General features: G+C 35.4%; 2 protein-coding genes across 3 annotated transcripts; one reads left to right on the top strand and one right to left on the bottom strand.

Annotated features, from left to right (window-relative positions):
* Window positions 1-13,298: 13,298 nt before the first annotated feature.
* Window positions 13,299-19,413, top strand: LOC120087850 (pumilio homolog 2-like). 2 transcript variants are annotated; one of them, XM_039044794.1, is made up of 10 exons: window positions 13,299-14,465; window positions 15,002-16,214; window positions 16,329-16,533; window positions 16,638-16,779; window positions 16,874-16,981; window positions 17,585-17,797; window positions 17,882-17,992; window positions 18,235-18,429; window positions 18,577-18,751; window positions 18,864-19,413. In XM_039044794.1, the coding sequence occupies exons 1-10, from the start codon at window positions 13,860-13,862 to the stop codon at window positions 18,911-18,913; spliced, it is 3,018 nt and encodes a 1,005-aa protein (XP_038900722.1). In that variant the 5' UTR covers window positions 13,299-13,859; the 3' UTR covers window positions 18,914-19,413. The 2 variants fall into 2 exon arrangements, with proteins under 2 accessions (XP_038900722.1, XP_038900721.1); XM_039044793.1 differs by having other exon boundaries at window positions 15,002-16,533.
* An 888-nt stretch (window positions 19,414-20,301) lies between these two features.
* On the bottom strand, window positions 20,302-21,247 carry LOC120088501. Its single transcript, XM_039045850.1, has 2 exons — window positions 20,795-21,247; window positions 20,302-20,695 (listed from the first exon to the last, which is right to left on the bottom strand). Exons 1-2 carry the CDS (start codon window positions 21,149-21,151, stop codon window positions 20,534-20,536), a joined length of 519 nt encoding a protein of 172 aa, XP_038901778.1. The 5' UTR covers window positions 21,152-21,247; the 3' UTR covers window positions 20,302-20,533.
* Window positions 21,248-21,654: the final 407 nt, after the last annotated feature.

The raw sequence follows: 21,654 nt of genomic DNA on the forward strand, positions 1-21,654 counted from the left end.
TGCTAACGATAACAAGTACACTCAGCTTTTCGGTGACAAATATTCGGCGCTTTAGTCAAAGAATTAAAGTCATCCCATCTGTGCAATTATAAGAGAGAAGCCGCTGTCCACCCTGAAAGCTCTATAAATACCAAAGGCAACCTTCAGAAAAGGAGTTCGACAGTTTAGCAATTCAGTTCTTTTTTTTCATAGTTTAGCCTTGTCCATAGTTTTCCTTTGTATTTTAAGGCGCAAGCAAGAGAAGGAGATTGTACCGATAGATCGTTCCGTTAAACTTGAGAGGGTGCCGAAAGCTTCAAGATCAGAGAGAGGGCCAGCTCCTGTGGAAGCAGAAATATCTTTTAAACCGAATAAAGTTGATAGTGTAAAGATCTTGGGAAGCAATGGATTGCTACCATACTCTCTATCCTTATCTTCCATTGTTATTTTGTACTCAAACTCATTTATAGAAATGGAATGTACTTCTCTATATCTGTTCACTCTCTGTTTATTACGCATGAGTAGCTAAATATGTTGAATGGGTTGAGAAGCACTTAGCTAGCATAATTGGAGATCTTCATTCTATGTGATTATCTTGTATTATGTATGCTTCATTCGTCCATTAGAGATACTTGGGAGGGTAATCTAAGGACAGGATCTAGGCTTGGAAAAGTCAGGTTAGAATCTAGGCTCGGGAGAGTCAGCTCCATAATCAAAAGATAAGAGCTTAGGAATAAGTACTGTTTGCTATTAATGCATCGTATGCATCCTAGAGATAGAATATGATTGTGTGCGGTCACCTTGTCTTTGTGTGGATCTTGCATCATCGCATAGGAAAAGAGTAGAGACTTAGGAATAAGCTCTATGGACACTTTTGCATTCAACACATGCGTCCTAGATTTAAGAGCACCGCATTTGCATTGGAAAATGATTTGCTGTTGCATGAGTGTAGCATGATCGCATAGTCTGATGCATTCCCAGGTAACGTAAGTTAAAGACCTTCTCAACCCGTTCATCCGCATACTCAGTGCATCTATCGTATAATCAAACTTTTCTCCAATCCGTCGCATTTATTTATTTCATTACCGCAACCAACAACACCAAACAACTATTGAGTTACCGGTTACCACAAAGTCTTTGTGAAAAATTATCACCGCATATTGTTTTCCCAAGTCCCTGAGTTCGACCCTGGACTTACCAGGAAACTTAGTGGGGTTTATACTTAGATTCCACTGAGAAAACTTGTTGCTCAATGCAATTCCATCACCGCATCTCATCCATAATTTCACCTCATAAAATAACGCATTAGTATAGTTGGGCTAAAATACTGTTTTGCCCATGTAGTTATAACTAACTCCTTAAGTACCACTGATCCCTCTAATGAACAATAAGTCATAGTCCCGCAATGCCAAGTCCCTCTCAGGCCAGGAGAGAGCATGACCACTATGTTCAAGACCCGAAATCAGGCCTTAAGGGAGCAATTTATCTACTTGCCCCTGCATCAGGAAATGAGTGAATTCTGTCTTGTGTAGCTGTGTTCCCCAGCTCCCCAGTCAGACGAATCTCCAAAATGGTAGGCTTGTTGAGTTGGCAATCTAGTCACTTTCACCCATACAAATCAAAGGACCGCCTTCATGAGCAGGAGTTCACAATTAAGGATTCAGGTCATGTCACCTATGGCCATCCTAGTAAAATATAAGTCTCTATTATTAATAGTGTTATATAAAGAGACAAATCATTTCATGGTCTGGTCTTATATAAAATCTTTGTATAGGATACCCTTGCTTACATGTCTCCTCATGAATGATCAAGATCAGATCATTTGCAGCATTTTACAATACTTGTAACATCTACATAGCAAGCGTATCCATAGTGTCGCTAGGATAAAGTACCCAGTCTTATCCATCTACTACAGACCATTTAGGTTATTATTTAAACAATATCCACTTGTATGTTTCTACATACTTGTTTAAATTACATGAAATAATCTCGGATCTTAGTTTATTGGATCAAGTATGCTTATAGAATAATACTTATTTTATTAACAACAATATGTTTATACAAAGTTTACAAACTACAAGATTACAAGGAGATTTAGGACACCATTCTCAACAATCTCTCACTTGTCCTAAAGCTTAGGGAGACTAATGTACAATATAAATAAAGTACAAAAATACAATAAACTAAGGCATACACTATACCAAATAACATCTCCCACTTGCCCTAGACAATGTGTCGTATATCTCGTAAACCCAGACTTTCTAGATGACCCTTGAACACTTTTGCCGTGAGAGCCTTTGTAAACAGATCAGCAACGTTGTGCTCTGAAGCAATCTTCATGACAATCACATCACCTTGATGCTCGATCTCCCGAATCAAATGATATTTTCATTCTATGTGTTTGCCTCTTCAGTGACTTCTAGGTTCCTTAGAATTTGCCATAACACCACTTTTATCACAATAAAGTATGACAGGCAAAGACATATTTGGAACAACTTCCAAATCAGTAAGGAACTTCTAATTGGTTCTCAACCCCAGCTTTATATTCTTTGAACTTTTCAAATGTTTCGGATTTATGATATATTATGTAAATATGCCCATACCTTGAATTGTCACCAACAAAGCTGATGAAAAATTCATATCCTCCTCTAGCTCTAACATTCATAGGACCAGAAAGGTCAGAGTGTACCAATTCTAAGGTCTCTTTGGCCCTAAGACCTTTTCTAGAAAAAAATCTTTTAGTCATTTTACCCTTAAGACATGATTCACACGGCGGTAATGAATTGTCTTCTAACTGATTTAGATAACCATTCTTCACCAATCTCTCAATCATGTTGAGATTTATGTGACCAAATTTTAAGTGTCAAATATAGGCATTTAGAGAAACTTTCCTTTTCTTATTTTGAGTCTTAGATTTTAAACATCTCTATGTTTAAAACGACTTTTACCTCAGTCGTTTTTAACATGTACAAGTTATTTTCTAATTTTGCGGAACAAATATTAGTATCTTTTGAAGTAATGAACACTTCATTATTTTTTTTTTTAAAAAAAAAACTTTGTAATTTCGTTCTAGCAAACATGAGACGAATATTAAATTCCTTTTCATAGAAGAAATATAATAAACATTTCAAGTAAAATGTACCTACCTCCTATAAATAACTTCATATCCCCCACTGCTTTAGCTGAAACAACTTCCTTGGTTTCTACCTTAAAGGTTGCTTCGCCTTCTGTAAGTTGTCTCCAGGAACTAGTTTCCTAAGAGAAAATACAGATGTGATTAGCAGCACCTGAATTTATTACTCAGGTCTTTTTATCGTTTTCCACTAAGCATGTCTCGATGACTAGTAAATCGCATTTACTCTGTCATTCGAATTTTTCATTCTCATCTATATTGTTCAAAACTTTAGATGAGTTGGGAGATAGAGGACAATCCTCTATTAAAACTTGTTTTGAATCATCATTTGCTAGTAATTTGTATGTTGAATTGTTATTATCATTAATTAAAGAAGAAGCGAGTATTTTAGAAGAATTCGACATGTTGAAAATTTAAACATATTCTTATTATTAACTTACAACTAAATCCAAATCAAGTTTTAGCAAAAGTAATAATGTACCCATAATCATTATTTATTTGCAACGATATTATAGTGAGTCAAAATAAGTGCTACCAATGGGCAGTCAAATACTCCTTCACTAAAGCAAGACATTCTTGACTAAATAATATCTCTAGAATAACTCATATTTCGATAGTCATTTAGCTACTGTTTTTTTTTTTCCTTCAGAACTTACCAACACTTTAGTAATTCCATAAGTGTAACCCTCCATTTTTAGACTTTAGAGGTCGGCCCCATTGATGCTACCGAATTGAAAAGTCAAGATTAAAAAACGACCTAAGAAATCCAATCCATTTCTGAAGTTTGATTGTTCTGAATCCCATGTTACAACCCTCTGAGGGGATAGCCATCGTTAAATGACTAGCAAGGCTGACATAAAGATGACAAGCAGGCACAACATAAGAACCTCACGGTCGAAACAAATGGAAGAGACCGCAAGACACGTTGACACATATCATTCACCCACTTACTATGAACTACTTCCCTCATTCACCTTGATCTCGATCCATACAAACACTTGCCGAATGGAGCAATCAAGGTACATAATCGACATGAAGCGTTGCACGAATCTCACGGTGTGAACTTTCTAGGGACGTGAGAGTTGAAATCAATATATCGTATATTTGATTTTACATTGAACAACTTCCCTTCATTCACCTTGATCTTGACCCCCATGCAAACACTTTTCGAATGGAGCAGTCGAGGTTCATAATCGGCAGAAAGCATTGCACGGATCTCATGATGTGAACATTTTAGGACGTGAGATTTAAAATCAAAACATCACTTTTGATTTTACTATGAACAACTTCCCCTATTCACCTGATCTTGATTCATGCCAACACTTTCTGAATGGAGCAGTCGAGGTTCATAATCGACACGAAGCGAAACATGAATCTCGATGTGAACTCTTATGGACGCGAGAGCTAAATTTAATATATCGTATATGTTATTAATCTCTCATTGAAGCATTCTAATAAATTCCCACTGAAGTGTTCTAATAACATATCATATATGCTATTAAACTCCCACTGAAGTGTCCTATTATTTGTTTAGGTATATTTTTACTCAGGTTTGTTCTGACTAATTAAACAACCTAACTCTAGGTGTTTATCCAAGTATAACATTTATATTTGGATTTAACCTACGATGTCTAGGTGATAAACCAGTTTTAAAACCCCACACCACTCACGTATTGCTCATAAAACTGGTTAACAATGCTCAATTATTCAGCCATAATCCCCATGTAGGAAGTGTTCCGTAGACCGTCAACTTAAGTATCCCCAGCCTTTGACAGGATATTATATACCGGTTGAGTTTGTAACCAAATTTTACAAGATGTCGACCTATTTTAACTATTAAAACAGGTGGTTAACCTACGTGAACATGCAACTTATCTTTGTTATGGATTTTAAATGTCTAACCCAGTTTTATAACAACTTACATAATTTTAGACATGCTAAACATCCATAACATACATCAAAGGCATTCAACATTTAATATAACATTTATATTAAAACATTTGAAACCCTATACATGCATATTATATATTATAACACTTTATAACATACTTTCAATGCATGTAACATGCTTCCTATGGTAGGATTTTAAATCTACATGGCATACTATATACATATACAAGATTTATTTAATTATAACTTACATCACATGCATAAATAATTAAACACAAACTGATATGGTTTTAGTTCTGGCATTTTCAAGCAAACAAATGTCTAATTATTACAAAAATCAGCAAAAACTAGCTGCAAAAAACTTTTGGATTGCTCGAACTACCTTGAACCGGACCTGAACCTCTTGAACTGGACCTCAAATGCTAAAAAATGGGTTGAACCAGACAAAAACCATCGAGTCCATCAAGCATCGAGTATGCCTTCAAGCGTCAAGTACCATCGTGCATCGAGTATTTCACTAATACCACCGAGTATGCCATTGAGTATCATCGAGTATGGCATCATGCATCGAGTATTTCACAAAATACCATTAAGTATGAGTATTGAGTACCATCGAGTACAACATTATGCATCGAGTATTTCACAAAATACCATCGAGTATAAGCATCGAGTACCATCGAGTATGGCATTGTGCATCGAGTATTTTACAAAATACCATCGAGTTGCTCATCGAGTATGGCATCGTGTTGGGATTGATGTCCTTATTCTCCTTGTTGTTTGTATTGATACACATTGTTTGATGAATAAAATAAATGTTATTTCATTCTGGCATTTACTCATATCCAATAAACAAAGCTCCATGGTTATCTTATGTGAACTTAAGCATGTATGTGTGATATACAGTGGATCATGTCTTAATTGATAACCTAAATAGGTCTGTAGTATAAGGATCAAGGTGGGATACCTAATCCTGGTGACACTACGGATACGACCCGCTTTGTAGAGGTTTGCAAGTGTTGTAAACTACTACAGATGATAGACCTTGACCATTCATGTGGAGACGTGCGAGCGAGGGTATCCTATACAAAAAGTTTGTATAAGATCCGGACCACGAGATGACTAGACTTTATATATAATGTTGTTGATACTAGAGACTTACATCTCACCTAAACGACCATATGTGACACAACCTCAATCTTGAGTGTTTTGGGAATACTTGCCTTTGGGATAGTCCTTTGATTAGTATGGGTGAGAGTGACCAGATTTCCAACTCAACATGCCTACCTTTTTGGAACTTGTCTGATCTGGGAGCTGGGAACTCAATCCACAAGATGGAATTCACTCTTTTCCCGAAGTAGGGATAAGTAGAGAGATTGCTCCCTTAAGGGCTGATTCCAGGACTTGAACATATTGGTCACAACTTCTCTTTGGAAGAGAGGACTCAGTCATGGTAGGACTATGACTTATGTTCATTAGAGGAATCAGTGATACTTAAGAAGTTAGATGTAACTACAAGGACATAACGGTATTGGTCGAGTTATACTTATGAGCGATCTGTGAAGGGTTGTCGCACTACTGATTGGTTAAGATGGACACATAATATATCTGTAGTAAGGAGAGTTCAGTTGTGGTCTTTAGTAAAGTGTCTGACAATTAACGGATGGTGGATCCTGTGACTAAAGAGTTTAGTTAGTTATTCACGTACCGTTGGAGCTTTGAGCTATAGGTCCATAAGGTCCTATTGGTAGCTCAATGGATTCCGTTGAGGATCAATTCTTGGTATTGATTTGAAATGTTCAAATTGACAAAAGGTATTTTGATTATATATGATATGATCAGTATGATGTATGAGATACATCTAGTGGATGATTGATGTAAATGAGATTTACATTGAGTACCATGGAATAGAAAAAGAACTATGGTTTATATGTTTCATGAGATGAAATATTAAAACTATAGGTTATAAATATAGTATGATAAGTTGGTTATCATTTATATTTATAATAATATTAGTTATTGGATAATTAAATCTTTGTCTTTAATAACCAATTGAGTGGGAGATTATTGGTGGTTCATGGTAACCGTGAGATAAAAGGAAAATTGTTTTCCTATTTTTAGTAAGTTTTTTTGTCAAAAATTGTTTTGGAGATTTTTCCCAATCGTAATCTCACAGAAAGGAAGTTGTCAAGTAAACACCGATTTACTAAGCGACAGCTTGAAAAAGGAAAACGACCATGTAGTATTTGTAGGCGACAGAAACGCTGCTAAGCAATGAGTTAAACGATCGCTTAGCTTTTGCTAGACGATCGCTTAGCTTTTGCTAAACGTTTGGGCATCGACCTATACGATAGGTTTAGTCTTCTCCCACTTGCCCAATCGTGTACATGATTGTTGATTCCTCATTATTCTACCTCAATCTAAGTCCACACAGAGCCCACCCTTTGGATTCTCATACCGAGAATACCAAGGTAGCCTTCTTGATGGTGTCATACTTAACTCGACGTCGTCGAGGTTCTATGGAGGCCGTTCGTGTTGTTGGGGTGTTCATGACCGAGGTGATCGCAGAGGACGAGTGCGCGGTGTTCGTGCTGTGTAGCGGTCGTGTTGTTCGAGTGTTCATGAGCAAGAAGCGTGGAGACGAGTCTACAAACGTTCGTAGCATTTCTCCTTGTTAATTTGTATTTTTATGTTGTAATTTCTGTAATGAATGCATAACCATATGTTTTGTTTACGACTATAATTTGTAATGTTCATATATGATTATAATTTGGAATGATCTATTCTGCTGCTCATAGAAATCCTCGTGTTCGATTTCCTTCACATCGTGTATCGAGTATTTCATTAAATACCATTGAGTATAGGGCATCGAGCATCGAGTATTGGGTAGTGGCTGAAAATCCAGTTCCTGCTACTCGACCTTCTTCACTTCTTTCTTCAATTACATCCTAATTGCAACTCTAATGAATCCAATTGAATTACACACTTAATCACACATAAAAACCCATAAATCAAGAGTCAATTACAAGAATTACAACATAATTGAAGAGAAAACAATGTCAAAACTCATAAAAAACCTTATCAGTTGATCATTTTCATATAGCTTATGAAAAACACCAACCAAAACTTAAATTAACGCTAATTGCGTGCTTAAATCACGCTCTGATACCAATTAATAGGATAAGATAACATGCAACGGAAGCAAATAGAATCAATAAGCATTCCAATTACATTTAATTTGAGTTCTAAAAGCATACTTAGACAGAAATTTAAGCAGAGTGTTTCTCAAAAATATACCTTTGATGAATTCTCCCTATTCCAAGCTACTCTTCTCGTGATTCTAGCTCCAATTCAACAGTGAACCACCAAGAGATCTTCTCTACTATTCTCAACTTTTAATTTGAGTGGTGAAACTCACAATTGAGCTGAATTTGTGAAGAGAAAGGGATGAGTTTTCAGGTGAAGGAGAAGAACTCAGCTGGAACTTTTTCCTCTAGTTCTTCCAACTTCCTTCTTTCCAATCCTCACAGATTGAAGTGTTTTATCCACTCTTTTCATGTAGGCATTGAAGAAAACAACTCAAGGCCACCTCAATTGCATGTATGAAAATGAGATTTGTGTGTATATATCAGAGGAACATCTCAATTTGATGAAAATATGGGAAGATCCCACTTAAATCCAATTTCCTATTTTTGTATTTTTAAATTCAGATTTTAATTAATTAAAAAATTAACTAAAATATGGTTTAATTAATTCATAATTAATTAAAATTTAAAACATCAAAATTCAATTTCTCAAATTGAATTGAAATTGAAAATAAATTTGATTTTTAATTAATTAAACATAATTAATTAATTAAATAACAATTTAATATCAAAATATTAAATTAATCACACACTTAATTTTTTAAAAATGAATCTTATTCATGTAATTAATATTTAAATCAATATTTAAATATTATAAACTCTCCAATTTGTTTAATTTCGATAAATTAAACGTTTAATTATATCATATATAATTATACAAACCTTAATTTGAATTTGAACTTATTCGAATTCAAACCCTAATTTCCATTTGAACATTTCAATTTGAAATTCAATTTGAACACTTCAATTTGATATCATTCCAAATTCACTCAATTTACTAATTCAATGTGTTCATGTTTTATGAGCTAGTAAAGGGATCTTATAGACCTACAGATCATAAGCTCCAACGATTTAAGATTAATTGGCTAAAACTCTTTAGACCAAATTAATCAGTATTCGTTAACTATCAAGTCACACCACTATAGCTCGATAGTTGCACTCTTCTCACTGTAGATATATTTGTGTCCACTTGATTTAACCATAATCAGTAAGTCGACCATTCACAGTACTTGAGAGAGCAATCTTTCTTCTATCCCTAAATCGGGTGGGCGTGAATTCCTTGTTCCACTCTATGTCCCCAACTATCTACCTGGTCTTACCCCTAAAATAGGAGGCTTATTTAGCCGGTGCCGTTAAGTCAACCTTCACCTATGCAAATCTAAGGACAATCCCGAATAAACAAGAGTTGATAGTTAGCTCAGGATTGAGATCGAGTTACCTAGGTCATCTAAGAGAAATAGTCAGTCTCAAACAGTAAATAACATTATAAAGTAAGAGTGATTTATTTCTTGGTCTGATCTTACGCAAACTCATTGCATAGGATGCACCCACTCCTCATGTCAATACATGAACGAATCAGGATCACTTCGTTTGTAGCATCTTACAACAAATTGTAATAACTACATAGTGGGTCGCATCCGATAGTGTTACTAGAATAAGACACCTAGCCTTATTCGTATACTATACATTTTGATTATTTACTCGAACCTGATCTACTTTTATGTATCTACATAAAGTTCAAGTATTCAAATAATAGTTATGGATCTTAGTTTATTGGATTTAGACTTTATAAGTGTAATTTATAGATTCAATAACAACTTTATTGAAGTGATATCGAATAACATCTTTATTGATAATAGAATATGTTTAACTGTACAAACTGCGAGTTTTAGGACATACAACCCAACAGTTTTTGCTTCAGTCAGTTTTAATACATACAAGTCATTTTCAAGTCTAGCATAACAAATATGAACACCTCTTGAAGAAATGAATACTTCATTGATTTCAAAAGTTACTTTATACATATTTTCTATAGACAAGATACGGAGATTAAGTTTATTTTCATTTTGGGTACATAATGTACATTTTTTAGTAAAATGAAATAATCTCTGAAATATAACTTGATGTCTCTCACTGCTTCTGCTGAAATGACTTCACCCGTTCCCACCTTCAAAATCATTTCATTCTCTAAAAGCTGAGTCTAAGAACTAGTTTCTTGAAGAAAAGTGCAAATATGGTTAGCAATGCTTGAATCTAATAATCAGTTTGCTAGTGTATTAGGTTCTATATATACCATTTTCCACCAATACAATCGTCTTTCTCTTTCTCGCCTTCTCAATTTCTATCTCTATCACACACATCAGTCCACCGCCCGCTACCACGTTCTGTCGGCCGTCGACCGCGCCGCCACTTTCCTTTGTCCATTGCCATGTAGCTCTGGTAAGCACCACTTTCTTTCTCTCCCTTCGATTATTCTCTCCCCCACCCTCATGATTATTCCTCTTTGTTTAGCACCGTTGACTGCCACAACACCGTTGGCGTCATCCGTCAGTCTACATTGATTCAATCAAACTGATATGTGTTTGTTTTGTTGAAGCTTGAAGAAGGAAATTTCAATTTATGCAATTCGAATCTTTTTGGTTATGGGGTGAGGGAAGAAGTAGGGGTAAGGGGAAGCGAAAGTGAAATTGTAAGTATTCCAAGTATATCGGCGGTATATCAGACCTAAGATATGAGTGTATCAAACATCTATCAATAGATATTTAAAGTAACACATGAGTGTATCAGACATAAGAAAGCAGTGTATCAAACATCAATCAATATATATTTGAAGTAACACATGAGTGTATTAGACCTAAGACATGAGTGTATTAACGATATATCATACCTAAGACAATAGTGTATCGAATGTATCAAATGCGTATCAGGTGCATCAAATGTGTACCAAATGTATCACGCGGGTTGAGTTTACTTTTTATATTTTTTACAAAAATAATAAATCTAGACTATGGGCCTAATTAATATATTTATTTTTCTCCTTTTGCCAGTGCCCCTAGATAATTTATTGGAACTCCATAAAAGAGATTATATTAGAAACATTAAGAAAAGTTTATTAAAAAAACAAAAGTTTAACTGATAAAATTAATTAGATATTTTAAAGCACACAACTTGTATGAATTAATTCATAGCCCACGAGTTATTTATTGTTTTCTAAAACCAGTTGACACTCAATAATAGAAAAAAACAGCTATAGCACTAATTAACTCAATGCCAAGTTTGGTCGTGTATTTCTCTTTTTTGAAAGTTTATCTCATATTTTCCCCTTAAATCTTAACCTATTTTTATCACTTCCTAAGTTTACTTGTATCTTCCCATTTAGTCCCATTCACAACCAATTTTAGATCATCTTTTGTTAATTAGTTAAATTCAACAAAATCATAAATCTTCTATATTTATCACCATTAGCAAAATAGTTGGATATTCAAATGGTTCTATAACATTACAAACTTTTTTTTTCCATCTAAAACTTAGAATTTTTTTTTTAAAAAAAGGTTGTAATTTTTTATTTTTTTATTTTTATAAAAAGGTCTTTTATTACATTATTTATTAATTGTCTCACTTGTTATTTTTTGTAAAGGAGGTTTTTCAAACTCTTACCTAAAAAAGTTAGGTGCGATTAAGGAGAGGTCAATTGGTTAACTAATTACATCAAAATAGAAATTTTATATCAAAATACATCACTGTTAGGTTAAGTTTAGTTTAAATCATTTTACATGAATAGGTTGTTTAGTTTGATAATTATTGGGAGGGTGAGAATCAAATTACCAACTTTTAAGATAATTTGTATTTCACTTAATTATGTTGGCACATAAATATTATTTATAAGTATTTTTTTTTCCAAAAATAATAATCAAAACATAATGTACCATTTTGTTTATATCTCCCAAATTACAACAAAAACCGTCTCATAAATCGTCTTTTTAGTACAATTACGCATGAGATTGAAACATCGACTTCAAGAGAAGAAAGTTATGTCAATTACATTAAGATAGTTCACTTTAGCCCATCTCATAAATAGTTGTTAATACATTGAAAATTTGTTATTCTCTCAGTCAACATTGGTTTTTAGTTAATGCATTTTAGTTAGACATTTCAATTATTTAATAAAAGCGTAGCTCTTATCAAACCCACCAAATCCTATTTTTGAATTACAGGACATAATAAACTCATACATAATAAAGCATTTTTAAATTGAAGAGAGCTCAAGTTCCTTAAACCCTATTTAAATTTGTTCCAAGTCATAACATGCCTAAACCCGTATTAAAGATAAGTCGATACTTCTTTAAAAATTATTTTCAAACAATTAATTGTACAAATTAAAGCTATAAAAAATATAAAAACTTAAAAACAATACTCCCAACGTAATTTTGACAAGCTATAAAATAATTTAAATAAGAGAAAAACTTTGGTGCTGGCTAGATTGCTCCTATCTTCATGTAGTCTACCACTTACTCTATTAAAATTTGACATTGACATGTGATAATAAATTTTGGCTTTAAAAAGACATTGAAATTTCATGTAATAACAATAATTGTGGTAGCAAATATATCAAATTACAAATAGTAAGAAATGGAAGCAGAAAATAAACAAAAACAAAAATATTGGACTTTAAACCAATAAAATGAAGCCACATCATACATTCCAAATGAGATAAAAAGTTAATTTAAAAGTATTTTAAGTACAAAGACAAGGGCAGGATGAAACAGTAAAAAAAAAAAAAAAGGGAAAAAAACCGAAGTAAGAAGTGTATATTTAAGGATTTTTACCTGTACTGTTCTAAATATATACGGTACGGGTCGAATCCAATGGAACTGACGTGGCATTTGGAGATTCCTGTCTGAAACACATAAGAACTCATCTTCATCGTTTATTTATTTATTTTCTTTTTTTAATTTTAAATTTCTCTCTCAAAATTCTCATTTTTACAAATTCATTTTCCAATGTGATTATTTTTATCAGTCAGTTATCATTGCTTCGCTAGGTCAATCACCCAAATTTAAATTGTTTTTAAATATATATTTATTTTTTTCAGATATTTTTGTTTAAATATTACAAAATAAATTACATATATATATAAAATGATTTTTTTTTACCTTCACTGTATTTAATCTCACCTTCAAATGGAATAAAACCCTAAAAGGGTTCTCGTTTGTAGCAATCGCCGCCGGATTGATCTCAGCTGTCTCCGTCTTTGTTCTCTATATTTCAATCCTTCTTCTTGATCTCATTTCAGCTCCGGGAATCTAACTTTTCATTTTTGATTTTTTGTTTGTTCATCCGTGTTCTTCTCAACTTCTTACCGTTTTGTTATATTTGCTGTTGCTGCTGTCGTTATTACATGAAGATTATGTTAGAGAATTTTGTGTATCTTGAGAGAATTTAGGTTGTAGTGAAAACTTAAATGTTTTTTTGTAACATTTTTCTTTTTGGGTTTCGAATTGATGGTTAGGTTGTAAAGCTTTGGGGTTAGGGAATTGGTGGAACGAAAGGAAATTTTGGTTTTGATTAGTTTAGGATACTTTTTCAAGCTGTAAATAGTGGTTTCTTGTTGTAGGGTTTTTCATTTTTATCTCTCTCTCTCTTTTTGGATTAGTTTTTTGGTTTGAGGTTTGCTCTGAGGGCAGTGATCAGATAGGGGTGGAAGGGTTAGACCGATGTTTGGTGGAAACGAAGGATCGTTTGGTGATGAATTAGAGACGGAGATAGGTTTATTGCTTCGTGAACAGCGTCGGCAAGAGGCTGATGATCGTGAACGGGAGCTGAATTTGTATAGAAGTGGATCAGCTCCGCCGACTGTTGAAGGGTCTTTGAGTGCGGTGGGTGGTCTGTTTGGTGGGATTGCTGGTTCTGCTAATGCCTTTGCAGAGATAACTGGTTCTAAGAATGGGAATGGTTTTGTATCAGAGGAACAGCTTAGGTCTGATCCAGCTTACTTATCATACTATTACTCAAATGTGAATCTTAATCCTAGGCTTCCGCCTCCATTGATTTCGAAGGAGGATTGGAAGTCTGCGCAGAGATTGAAAGGGGCAAATTTGGGGTTGGGAGGGATTGGAGATACAAGGAGGTCGAATGTTGGGGCAGATAATGTCAACAGATCCCTGTTTTCTATGCCCCCTGGGTTTAATGCTAGGAAACAAGCAACCGAGGTTGAGTTGGACAAAGGGCGTGGCGCCACTGAGTGGGGTGGTGACGGGTTGATTGGTTTGCCTGGTTTAGGACTTGGAACCAAACAAAAGAGTCTAGCTGAAATCTTTCAGGTAAATTGCTTCCTTTTACTGGATTCAGTTTTGTAGTCAGTTTGAGCATTGGAGTATATTGTCCTGGGTTCACAAACATTGCAGTAAACTAGAAGTGTTGAGTTCATATTTTGAAATTTATAACTTGATAATATTTGGGTGTAAGTTAATGGTTTGTTCTTTTGACTTGATTTTGAGTTATTGATTTTAATCGGTTTGATCAGTCCAATTTAATTTTGTTAGTGTTATTACTGATATTGTCGCTACTCATGGTTATTTTGGCCGATTGAATTTGTTCTTGAAGTGGTTATATGCTTTTGTATAAAATTTTATCCTTGTTGGCTTTCGAAAAAGTATCAAGTTCTTTCCAACATTGTAACTCCCGCACTTGTTGTTTTATCCCATTTTGCTCGTGTTTCTTGAGTTTGGCATTATTTGTACTTTTGTTGCATGTTACTGTGATGTGAACCCGGTTCTTACAAAATAATTGAACTTTAAGAAGTCTCCACTACAGATTGGTCTTTTTCCAAGTGGTTTAGCATCTAATGTCTCTGCAGGATGACATGGGACGCACAACTCCTGTTACTGGGTTGCCATCCCGTCCAGCCAGCCGCAATGCCTTTGAGGAAAATGTTGAGACTATAGGTGCTACTGACGAGCTAGCCAATTTGCGTCATGAGTTGATGATTTCTGAAGTGATGCGATCGGGTGCAAATGGTCAGAGCTCCTCTGCTGGTCAAAGTATTGGAGCACCTTCTTCGTACACTTATGCTGCAGCCGTGGGTGCTTCATTGTCAAGAAGCAATACACCTGATCCTCAGCTTGTTGCAAGGGCTCCCAGTCCTTGTCTTACCCCTATTGGAGGCGGGAGAGTTGGAGCTGTTGAAAAAAGGAACATTGCAAGCCCAAATTCATTTAATGGAGTCTCAACTGGAATCAATGAGTCTTCAGATCTGGTATCAGCTTTATCTGGTATGAACTTGTCACCAGATGACACCATAAATGAAGAAGGCCATTTGCTATCTCAAATCAAACAAGATGGTAATAACCAACAAGGCTACACATATGGCTTGCAAGGAGGTCAGAATCATATTAAGCAACAGTCGTTTGCAAAGAAGGTCGAGTCTGGGGGTCAACCCAGATCTTCATTCTCAGACTTAAATGACAACAATGGTGGGGGACACAACTCCTCTAGAGACAGGCACACTGAACTGCAACAGCCTTCTGTTCCTACTGCGAACTCGTTCTTGAAAGGTGGTTCACATGCTTCATCTCATAACAATGGAGCTCAGTATCAGCATGTGGATGGCACAAATTTGACTTATCAGAACTTTGGCCTGAGTGGGTACTCAATTAGTCCACCTTTGGCATCTATGATGCCTGGTCAACTTGGCACTGGTAATTTACCAACATTGTTTGAAAATGTTGCCTCGGCTTCAGCTATGGGAGCCTCTGGTTTGGAGTCACGAGTTCTTGGTGGAGGTTTAGCTTCTGCAACTAACTTGACTTCTTCTGCTCCCGATTCGCACATCCTTGGTAAACTGGGAGGTCAAATGACTGGTAATGCTCTTCAGGCATCCTTTGTCGATCCCATTTATCTTCAATACTTGAGGACATCTGAATATGCAGCGCAACTAGGTGCCTTAAATGATCCTTCTCTTGATAGAAATTATCTGGGCAATTCATATATGAATCAGCTAGAACTGCAGAAGGCTTATGTGGGGGCCCTACTATCACCTCCAAAATCACAATATAGTGTCCCATTCAGTGGTAAGTCTGGTGTTTCAAATCATCATGCTTATTTTGGTAATCCAGCTTTTGGAGTTCACATGTCTTATCCTGGAAGTCCTATGGCTAGTCCTGTCCTTTCTAACTCGCCTGTAGGACCTGGTAGTCCTATCCGGCACAATGATCTTCATTTGCGCTATCCTTCGGCTACGAGGAACTTAGGTGGTGTTATGGGTCCTTGGCATCTGGACGTTGGAAATATCAACGAAAGCTTTTCATCTTCTCTACTAGAGGAGTTCAAGAGCAATAAGACAAAATGTTTTGAACTTTCTGAAATTGCCGGTCATGTGTTTGAATTCAGGTCTGTATATATATCTTGCTTGTTGAACTGATTATATGTGGTTTATCAGCACAATCCCATCCTAAAGTGTTTTTTCTCTTCTTCTGTAACTTTTTTATGAGCAGTGGGGATCAATATGGGAGCCGATTCATTCAACAAAAACTTGAAACAGCTACTGCTGATGAGAAAAATATGATTTATCAGGAAATTATGCCTCAAGCTCTTGCTCTGATGACTGATGTCTTTGGTAATTATGTGATTCAAAAGGTAATTAGTCCTTTCTGAACGATAATTGTCATTATTTTCTGGTTTTAGTACCTTGCTTTCGTTCTATTTGCTAATTACCAGAGTACATTTGCAGTTCTTTGAGCATGGACTTGCAGTACAGAGAAGAGAATTGGCCAATAAGCTTTTTGGTCATGTACTTACACTGAGTCTTCAGATGTATGGTTGTCGAGTGATCCAGAAGGTACTGCTTATCTTAAGCTGGAATGCATATTATCTTCTGAACAACATGCCTGTATTTTCTTCTCTCAACTGTTGAATCCAATATCCTTTTTAAAACAATTTCAGTCACTTTAGTGCAACATTAAGTTTTTTGCCTTGTTAAAGATTTGAAGAGTTGATTTAGCAATATTCTAATATGGTTGCAGTTAAATCAGCTAATGAAATTTAACGTTTTTGTAACGATCTATGTAAATGTTAATACTTGCAGTGAGAAACACACTTTGAGTCTGGTGTGGAGGCTTTTGGTAGTAGTCTCCCTTGTCTTAGGTTGGGTTTGGACTCTAATCCTCTTCCTCCTCTTGTACATTCTTTCTGGTGCAACGTATATGTTTCTGTGAGAGACAGAGACATGTCAGCTTGGTGATATGGTCACCAAAGAGTAGCTAAATTATCCTTTCTGAAAAGAAAATAAATGAATGGAGCCTTGATGAAGTTCAACTATTGCTTCTTCATTATCGGTTGCTATTCATAATGTGACTTACTGATGTTTGTAATACTCATTCTAATCATGTAATGAGATTGACTGATGGTTGTCACATAAATATATGTCAACTCAATTGATCAGGCAATTGAAGTAGTAGATCTGGACCAAAAGATTAAAATGGTCGGGGAGCTTGATGGACATGTCATGCGGTGTGTACGCGATCAGAATGGGAATCATGTTATACAGAAGTGTATAGAATGTGTCCCAGAATCAGCGATCCATTTTATAGTTTCAACATTTTTTGATCAAGTCGTGACACTCTCAACTCACCCATATGGGTGTCGTGTGATACAGGTTCTTTTTGAATGTTTCATTTCCTTACAGCATCAAGTTGATTTGACTGGTGAAAACTATGCTGATATGTTTTCCCTTTGACAGAGAGTTCTTGAGCACTGCAAGGATGAAACTACTCAGAGTCGAGTTATGGAGGAAATTCTAGGATCTGTTAGCATGTTGGCGCAAGATCAATATGGAAATTATGTGGTTCAGGTTCATGCTTCTAGACGAACTCTTTTGAAAGCAATGATAATTCACTTTATGCTCTGTTTACTTTTTAGTTACATGAATAATGTGCAAGCTAAACTCTTTGATTTCATCTATTGGAGTGCTTGCTCCAAGTGTGAAAAAGCTAAGATATTCTGGATGTTTTAATTTGTACGATCTTATCAGTATCTGGAGATTTTTTATTTCCCCCTTCCCTAATTACTTTGTCTGATTCTCCTCCTAAACAGCATGTATTGGAGCATGGAAAACCTCATGAGCGTTCTGCAATTATCAAGGAATTGGCTGGTAGAATAGTTCAAATGAGTCAGCAAAAGTTTGCCTCTAACGTTGTTGAGAAATGCTTAACCTTTGGCGGTCCTACAGAACGCCAGCTATTGGTGAGCGAAATGCTTGGAACTACAGATGAAAACGAGCCCCTTCAGGTTTGTTGTGCTAAACATTCATCTCTTATGCACTGTTGTGATAATCTCTCTCGCCCGCTCATGAATTTGTATGTTCAATTGAATACAAAGTGAATGTGAATTCTTACGAGTCACTACCTCATCATCTGTTATTGAATCTTATTTCAGGCAATGATGAAAGATCAGTTTGCAAACTATGTTGTCCAAAAAGTGCTTGAGACTTGTGACGACCAACAGCGCGAATTGATTCTCTCCCGAATCAAAGTTCATCTCAATGCACTGAAGAAATATACATACGGGAAGCACATTGTTGCCCGCGTAGAGAAACTCGTTGCAGCTGGAGGTATATACATTCCTTATCGTCTTTAACAAAACCTTTTACGTAACAACGCTAAACAACTCTTCTTAGACGTGTTTGAATTGTTGACAAACATTTCCATATGAATTATTTGCAGAAAGGAGAATTGCAGCTCAGTCTTCTCCACACCCTTCTTTGGTGACTTAGGAAAGAAAATGTGTACAGCTAACCGAAGCAATCGCTAGAGCGAGCGAGCGAGCTTCTTCATCTCTTTCCACTCTTTTCCCTTTTATCATCTAGAGCAGTAGCTCAACCTCAACCTCAACCTCTCTGTGAAGACAGGTATGAGCTGATTGAAAATAAAACAAGTTGTTTGTTTGTACTTTGGAAGGAAGCCTGTACATTTGTAGTTTTAAGCTGCTTTATACGTAGAAATCGATCAATTTCGCGGCACCGATGTTGAATGGCACCCGATTGCTGCGGACGAGATAAAAAAAGGGCTGCCTGCCTATACTTAGTTTTTTTTCTCCTGTAAATGACTTTAAAATGTTGAGGTAGTTTTTTTTCCTTTTTCTTTTTTCTTTTTCTATATGTTTTAGCGTGACTGTACAAAATGTTGCCATGTGAAGAAGAGCTGTTTATGTTAGATTATTGAGGCCATAGTTTTCTTCTCATGTATGCTATTTTCATCACTCTTTCCTCTTCAACTCTGTTAGTTACTCGCCATTTCTTCTCCCTGGATATTTTATTTTCATTTCCTTCATTTGCTGATTAATTAAGTTTAGACTTCAAAATTTTATAAAAACTCATGTAACAGAGAAACCCTTAAAATTTGTTCTTAATAAATTGGCCTGTTTGATTAGAGAAAAAATGTTCTCTTTTTTCTTTCGAAAAGTCATTTTTGTAAAAACCGTTTAAAATACAATTTGAAACATTTCAAAAGATATTTTAAGTTGATTATCAAACCCATCATCTTTTGTAATTTCTGATTTATTTTCAAATTAAATATTTGAAAAGTTAAACTAATCACATTCTAATCCATGTCTTTTGTAATTTCTGATTTATTTTCAAATTAAATATTTGAAAAGTTAAACTAATCACATTCTAATCCATGTCTTTTGTAATTTCTGATTTATTTTCAAATTAAATATTTGAAAAGTTAAACTAATCACATTCTAATCCATGTCTTAATATTAACTGAATTTTGAAGTCTGTTTTTCTTTTTAAGAACTAAAGCTTATCTTTGTAAAAGAAATGTAAAATTGAATTTATAACGGAATGTCACGATTTTTTTAATTAAATTAATATTCATTTTGGTTTTGCTTTGTAATCTTCTAATTTTTGAAATTACGGAGTAATGATCTTGTAGTGAGGTCGTGAGATCTTTTATATTGGCAAGATTGACAATTCTGGATTCACGGTGAAATTAATTATTCTGAAGCCAGAATTTTTAAAAGTTATATCAAGATGATTATTGTAGTGATTATGTTAAATTATGGATTATGGTTAGGAGATAATTAAAATCTAATCCAATCATTTTATAAGAGTTCTCTCAAACATAAAGACTATTTACAGGATTACGAACAAAGAAGGTATGAATTAAGGTACATCAAAAATATAATTTGCATACGAATTAATTATAGTTTAAGGTAAACAGATTAAAAAAAAAAAAAAAGGAAAAAAAATGGATGTCCAGTTGATTCATCAGAGAAAAATGACGATGCCCTAATTCAACAACGGGAAGCAAATTCATCAGAATTCATGGGAAAATTAGACAGTACCAACAATAGGATTTCCAGAATTTGCTTCTCGTATTAATCCATATCATCAATCTTCTTCTTCTTCTTCAACCTTCTGCCCGAATCCCCTCGGTCCACCTTTAGCTTTCACCTTCTTCTTTTTCCCACTCTTCTTCTTCCCCGCTTCCTCTTTCTCAAACTTCTCCTTCTCTCTCTTCTGCAAGAAATCCGTCACGGCAATGTAGATCACCTGAAACCAGAAATACACAAACAACCGATATAGAAACCCTAATTAACCGAACAGATGAAACTCAAGAGGTATTCGATCGAAATGATTTTAGTATTTTACTCCGATTGTGAGAATGGATAGACCGATGAAAGCGACGAAGAGGAGGACGGAGATTATGGTGGAAACGCCGTCGTCGGTGGTGGATACTATCTCTTGCGATTTCTCCACCAGTGCGGCGGAATCCGAGGCTAAAGTATCTTCAGAAGTGGCATGGAGCCTCCGAATTGAGATGGCTTTTTGACGATTTTGGTGGAGAGGATTCGGAATGAGAAGTGTTCGTCGGCGAGAGGGAGTGGTGGATGAAAGGAACGTCGGAGATGAGGAACAACGGAGAGTAGGAAGAAGCTTGGAAGAGTTTGGATTGGGAGAGGAGAGGAAAATTGGTAGGGATAGAAAAGTGGATGCGGTGGAGGCCATGGCTCATCTGCTTCAATTTTCTCTCTCACTGCTTCGGTGGGAAACGCATCCTGGCTGTCCACATCCACGACATCGTTTCGTCGTCATTAAAGGGTCCCAAAAGAGGTATTTCCAATTTCTACCCTTGCCAATTTCAAAGACAAATCGCAAAAATTAATATCATCCTGGTCGTAATTATGCAGTCAAAATGTTTAGTTGTAAAAATATAATAGTGTTATTGATAACGTGTAGAAATATAATTTATTATCACAAAAGTAACTTCCTTGTTAAATTTGTTTCACTAACGCATCTAATTACAAGAATTCAAGAAATTTCACAAGTGTCGCAGACCAAGTTAACGCGAGGGCATACGTCCAAATATGTCCATGCAGAAGCAATACATTGGCTTGCACTTTATCTGTCAAATCACCACTTTCAGGTATGGATATCTGACTGGCGGCGTCTGAAAAGCTCTGAAATGGCGGGCGGTTGACTAGGCCATGAAATTTAATGTGAGCCTTATC

The sequence above is a fragment of the Benincasa hispida genome, chromosome 10, assembly GCF_009727055.1.
Source record: "Benincasa hispida cultivar B227 chromosome 10, ASM972705v1, whole genome shotgun sequence".
Lineage (NCBI taxonomy): Eukaryota > Viridiplantae > Streptophyta > Magnoliopsida > Cucurbitales > Cucurbitaceae > Benincasa > Benincasa hispida.